General features: G+C 36.6%; 2 protein-coding genes across 2 annotated transcripts; both read right to left on the bottom strand.

Moving 5' to 3' along the window:
- LOC106334393 (E3 ubiquitin-protein ligase RNF181) lies at positions 1 to 534 on the bottom strand. Its single transcript, XM_013772677.1, has one exon. It carries the CDS (start codon positions 532 to 534, stop codon positions 1 to 3), a length of 534 nt encoding a protein of 177 aa, XP_013628131.1.
- A 1,684-nt stretch (positions 535 to 2,218) lies between these two features.
- LOC106333196 (glycine-rich RNA-binding protein 3, mitochondrial-like) lies at positions 2,219 to 3,520 on the bottom strand. The gene is made up of 3 exons (XM_013771672.1): positions 3,168 to 3,520; positions 2,783 to 2,931; positions 2,219 to 2,698 (listed from the first exon to the last, which is right to left on the bottom strand). The coding sequence occupies exons 2-3, from the start codon at positions 2,916 to 2,918 to the stop codon at positions 2,403 to 2,405; spliced, it is 432 nt and encodes a 143-aa protein (XP_013627126.1). The 5' UTR covers positions 2,919 to 2,931; positions 3,168 to 3,520; the 3' UTR covers positions 2,219 to 2,402.
- Between the last annotated feature and the right edge of the window lie 2,480 nt (positions 3,521 to 6,000).

Genomic DNA, 6,000 nt, shown 5'->3' with positions numbered 1-6,000 from the left:
CTAGCCGTCCAAACTTTGGTACAAATCGAGCGTGACGGTTCCCATATCTTCTTCCAAGTCATCCTCTAACGCCAACGCATCGAACCACATGGTCAAACCACTGTCGTCTCCACTAGATGCACCCGGTAGCTCGAACCGACAGAGAGGGCACGTATTATGACTAGTGAGCCAAGGAGTAATGCAATCATTATGGTATAAATGGTCGCAAGGTAATCTCCGAGCAGATTCTCCAATCACGAAATCATCTCTGCATATGGCGCATGGTAAAGTAGAGTCGTCTGAGGAAGAGCAACACAACGTTGAAGATGAGATCTCAACGGTTGGAATCAGTTCCTCGTCGTCTTCGTTTTCATGATCATCAAGACCAACTTCAAAAGGGGTTGAAGAAGAAAAGGTAGAAACTAGATTGCATAAGGGGCAGTATGGAGAAGGAGAAGTAGAAGAAGAGAGGATGGTAATGATGATGTCACATTCATTACAAGTGTAATTCCGGTGCTCCAATTGGTTGCCGCCTCTGTCGCTAGTATTAGACATTGAAGAAATGGTGATTGAGAGAAGTTTTAATTATTCTTTTACAATGTTTTTTCCTCCAGATTCCTATAATCTATGGCTATTAAATACTGAAGTCAGAACCTTCGCAGTATATGATATAGCTGGCGTATCTCTAAGTTTTCGTATTTCCCTTTTTGGAGATTTTTTTTAAAAAATTATAAGCATTGTTATCAATGTAGTGATTATCCATCATATGCCACCTTGTCTAAATTCCCTATCACATAGATACTGTTTTGACCTCAACAAATGAAATTATCATCATCAGCATAACACATGTTCTTACATGTGAGATATAGTCTATAATTTTTGTACTATATAAATACAACGTTGTAACTGTACATGGTAGACAATTATAAGTATACAAGTCAATATAAACGTTTTTCTCTCATTTTTTTACGTTGTTTTCTTTTTCACATGAAGATAAAACATATAATATTATGATTGACTAAATATTTATTCAAGGTTAAACTCGCAGTCTAAGATTCTATAATAAAACGTTAGGATTAGGGAAAGATAAAAATGAATTCTATGAGTAAATTTTTAAAAAGATAGTTTACCCAATCTAGATTGTATTACTGTATCGATCGGATGTAATGTATATACAAATGACAACAAAATGAATAATACAACTTGAAAAGAACATTTCCAAGTTTTCTAGTGTACTTGTAGTGTCGTATGTTATTATGTGACGAGTTTACCTTGTTTTTATCTAACTTTTAGGGTTGGAACATAAAAAAAAAGGTTAAGAGATAAAACTTATTGTTTATCTCATTTCATTATTCCTTGCTTTTCAAATCTCATGTTGTTGAGTAATTGTTTGAATTCGAGGTGACTCGGTCTTGGTCGTCATCCGCTTGTTCTATAGCTTGCTATATCGAGCTTTAGGTTGTGATTGGCAAATACTCGAATAAATAGAATAAAAAGGTGGAAAAGTTTAAGAGTAAACTAATAAAATACGTTGACAAAAAAAAAAAAAACTAATAAAATACAATAAAAATAAAAGTTACACCTAACGTTAATTGATTCTCTCTCACATAACTACGAGGGAAAAAGTGAGTCATTTTACCTTTGATTTAACAGTAGCTGAAGTAAAACATAAAAAATCAATAAAAATCTTTTTTCACCTGATTGGTTTATACTTTATACAGTGGCTGAAGACAGAGTAAAATGTTTCTCGCTGATATATTAACGCTATTAGTGACAACCGGTCGGACGCTTAGAGCATCATTAACCCTATAACCCCATTTGAGTTTCTTAATGATTTGTTTAATAATAAAAATTAATTAAGAAATTTAATTAAGAAACCCATAGATTTTGAGCTCCATTGAGAGTTTCTTAATTAAAGGTTCTTAAAAAAATATTCATTAGAAGAAGATGCCATATAAAAATTGTTTTTGATTGTTTTGTGAATAAAATTTGTGATCAAGAGAAGGTGAGAAAATGAACTTGTTTTGATCAAAATGTGTTTGCTCGTTTTGTTTGGAGAGAGGATAGAACATGAACTTGTTTTAATCAAAATGTTTTGCTCGTGTTGTATGGTAAGAAGGAGGAGAAGAAACTTGAAAATTGAAAGAGCTTCAAGTTATAAAGAACTTGAAGGAGAAGGAACTTGAAAATAAAGAAAGAAGAAAATGAGAATGAGAAGAAAGAACAAAAGCTTATTTATACAAGTTTGTGACACATTACAAGATATTATTTATTCATTACAATGAGCTCTTGTCCGTGACAAAAAACAACAAGACAACATTACAATGACCACATTACACTGACCCCTTACACTGAGCTCTTGTCCGTGACACAAAACAACAAGATATAAGAATGAAAATAGAATCAAGTTAAGAGTAGTGGAGTTATCCTACGTGTTTCTTGAGACTATCAAGACTAATAGAGCCATCAACGCAGTACATGAACTCAACTAAAGCCTCAATTTCTTCGTGTTTCATCTCGGAGAAAGTGACTGTCTCTAGCTTAGATGAAGCCTTGAACTCGTCTGATTCCATAATCTTGGATAGCACTAGAGGCCGCCTCTGCAGAGGTGAATGTAACAAACCCAAACCCCCTCGACCAGTGTTTTTACTTTCAACGACATCACCGTATTTTCTGAAAGCTTCTCTTACGCTATCCTCATTCATTCCATACTCCATACCTTGCCATATAGCAAAATCATTCATAAAGTTAGCAAGAACATAGCATAACAAGTAACCACTAGACAATCTAGAGCTAGACCCACCTCCGATGAAGAGCTTAGAAGATGACATGCACCTTATCGCCTGAAAAAGCGAAGGACTTGATAAAGAACCATTAGCATTGAGCTGCTTGCTCGTCGTCTGCTTCAATACGTTCCCGAATTTACTCAGAAAAGCCATCGCCTTTATATATCTAAGATGGAAACAAAACTTAACCCTGGTTAAGGAAAATCACTAACGTAAACCACAATGATCATATCATTCCCCTGAAGAACAACAATCAAAGCTTTTAAATTTGACTCAAATCAGAGACGAGAGATGTCAAAAAAAAAAAAAAAAAAAAAGAGACGAGAAAACAGTATTCAAGAGAATCAAAGGTGATAACTTTATGGGTTTATGTGAAGGAAAATGACAGTGACGAGTAGGTACCTCTCTCAACACTTGACTTGCTTCCTCTGTGATTCTTTTAGCTTCTCTTAAGATTTCAACAGAAAAAAGTTCGTTTGTGGATTGTGGTGGGTTTCGATCCTTCTTCTGACGGAGGAGACACCGTGAGGATAGAGAGAGTCGTCGTTGGTCGTGGATTTCGATTCTTCTTCTGACGGAGAAGATGGAGGAGACGTCGATGGTGGGTTTCGTCCGTCGTCGGTTTGGATCCTTTCGCAGACGGAGATCACGGCGAGAAGCGATGAGAAAGTAAAGAAAAAGAAAAAAGAAATTGATAAAATGGAATGCCGACACGTGGTTGGAAAACCACTTAATGATCGATCACCTTTTTTTTTCTTGGAAGAATATACGTGGTCAATAAAAAGACGAGAGCATTACACTTTAAAATACTTTAGGAAGTATTTTTTTAACATGTTAAAGTACTTTGAAATGGAAGTATACTTTAAGAAGAAAAGTCATTAATTAGACTAAAATACCCCTAAAACTAACGAAAAATAGAGACGAGAGGAGAGAAGAGAGATATGGCAGTGTTGGTGTGGTCATGATTAAAGGTGTTGTGGTCAGGGTTGTGGTTGAGAAAAAAAGTTGGTCAGTGATCATGTGGTCAGAGGCTTGTTGATAGCATAATGGTGGGTGGTGTGATCATGGTTTGGGTTGTGAGAACTGAGATTATGGTCAGAGTTGGTGTGTTCAGGGTTAAAAGTGTTGTGATCGGGGTTGTTGTAGAGAGAAGAAAGATTAGGGTCAGTGATCATGGTCTGAGAATTCGCGGGTAGCAGATTAGTGGGTAGTGTGGTCATAGTTTTGGTTGTAATAAGTGAGGTTATAATATTGTGTAGCTAGGGTTATATGTGTTGTCGTCAAAGTTTTCATTGAGAGAAAAAGGGTTAGGCTAATGAGCAAGTCATTTTCGTTTCAGCTCTTACTTGTGTCAAGCTAATAGTGGATGTGGACACCAACACTATCATATTTTCCGCCATATCCACCTTCGTTATCACCACCTCCATGAGCTCCAGCTCTGCCACTTCCTCCACCGCCACCTCATTCGTACCTTCATGCTGCTCATCCACCACCTCTGATCCTCCTCCTTCACCGTTTACTAAGCACTACCACCAGAAAACCTAGATTTTTCGGGGATAAGAGAAAACGCGTTGAGTTTGTTTTTTGAATTGTAGATCTGGATAGTGCATAAGTGGTTAAGGTAAGTTTAATGATAGATATGGACACACCACTGTCATATTCTCTATTCTATTCACCTTCTTCACTACCACCACTTTTATAACCATTTCCATGAGTTCCATCTTGTCTCCTCTGCCGCTACTTCCTCCACCACAACTTCCTCTATACCCTCCAACAGTTGATCCACCTCACCTCCGGCTCCTCCTCCTTCACCGCATCCGTAAGCACCACTCGATACCACCATAATATTAGACACAAAGTGTCCCACATTGGTAGTTGGAAGAGATCCTAAGCAATATATAAGATAAATGTGTCAATCCACTTATCATCAATTGGTTTTAAGTTGGAAGCCCATAATAAACCTGAATCTAACATAGTATCAGAGCCAAGTTCAAACAATCAAACCCGATCTACATTGATCTGGCCCAAAGTTGGCTCATCGATCCTTGCCCGAACATTCCAAGATTGACGTCTAAAAAGTCATCATCTCTAAGATGCGTATTAGACACAAAGTGTCACACATTGGTAGTTGGAAGAGATCCTAAACAATATATAAGATAGATGTATCAATCCACTTATCACCAATTAGTTTTAAGTTGGAAGCCTATAATTAGCCTGAATCTAACACATAAGACCTTCCACATGATAATCATCCACCACCTCCATGAATGCTTTCACTTTCAGCAGCACCTTCATACTCACCTCCACCTCCACCCACGTCATCACCTTTATCAGTTTCATTTCCGTAACCACTAGCATGAATTCTACCACCATAAGTCGATTTTCCACCGCCTTCAATACCTATGTGGGAGAGAAGGAGGTCTGGCCAGATTTCTTCATCAGAAGCTGAGAAAATGGGAGATGAAGGCAGATTGTTTAGGGTTTTATATAAAATTAGTTGAAGGTAATTAATTGTTGAAGAAATCGAACCTTGCATATGTAAATTGGTGTTGAGAACACGCGAAAGAATATATTAGTCAACGCTGGTGCCGGAAATGAAACAAGATTGCATTGTGACCGTCAGTATCCATTAATATGGCTGGTTAAAGAGTTGGAATGAAAAGAGCTTAAAATTATTTGAGTTTTAACAACAGACGTGAATGGAAAAGAGAAGGAAAATCGATTACAGTTAATTGAATAATCCTTATATTAGTTGAGGAGCATTACAACATTTTTTTGTAACCACGTGTCATCACTAAGATGATTTTTAGAATCCTTACAAAAATTAGTTGGTTCATCTAAATATATATTATACCTTTTATTAAATTAAATATAAAAAAGCGAAGCTCCCTTAGTCCAGTGGTTTGACCAATGGTTCATTAATACTTCTACACTATGAGGTCCGAGTTTCAATCCCCGGTGAAGGCGGATTATGCAGAATATTGGAGAAAATGCTTACAAGAGATCTTCCGCATGGCGCAAGGAGTACCACCAAGAATGGATTTCATAGGGCGGCTCAGGATGGTGCAATCAGACGCGAATCCTAATAAGACTGGTAGAATTGTTGGATGTAGTATCATCTATGTAACATTTCTCATAGTTTGTAATAGCATAATTAAACAATGTTAAAAAAATTAAATATAACATTATTTATTAGTGTACAAAAAATATTCTCATTTCTTTTCTTAAATAAAAA

This window comes from Brassica oleracea, chromosome C3 (assembly GCF_000695525.1).
Source record: "Brassica oleracea var. oleracea cultivar TO1000 chromosome C3, BOL, whole genome shotgun sequence".
Taxonomy (NCBI): Eukaryota; Viridiplantae; Streptophyta; class Magnoliopsida; order Brassicales; family Brassicaceae; genus Brassica; species Brassica oleracea.
Note: the sequence above shows the minus strand (reverse complement) of the source record. Positions and strands in the feature narration are given on the sequence as shown.

Excerpts from the sequence above, each read along its gene's own strand:
- LOC106334393 (XM_013772677.1), bottom strand. The coding sequence starts at position 534 with ATGTCTAATACTAGCGACAGAGGCGGCAACCAATTGGAGCACCGGAAT.
- LOC106333196 (XM_013771672.1), bottom strand. The coding sequence starts at position 2,918 with ATGGCTTTTCTGAGTAAATTCGGGAACGTATTGAAGCAGACGACGAGC. Across the intron at positions 2,699-2,782 it reads TTCTAAGCTCTTCATCGGAG|GTATGGAGTATGGAATGAAT; the intron begins GTGGGTCTAGCT and ends CTATATGGCAAG.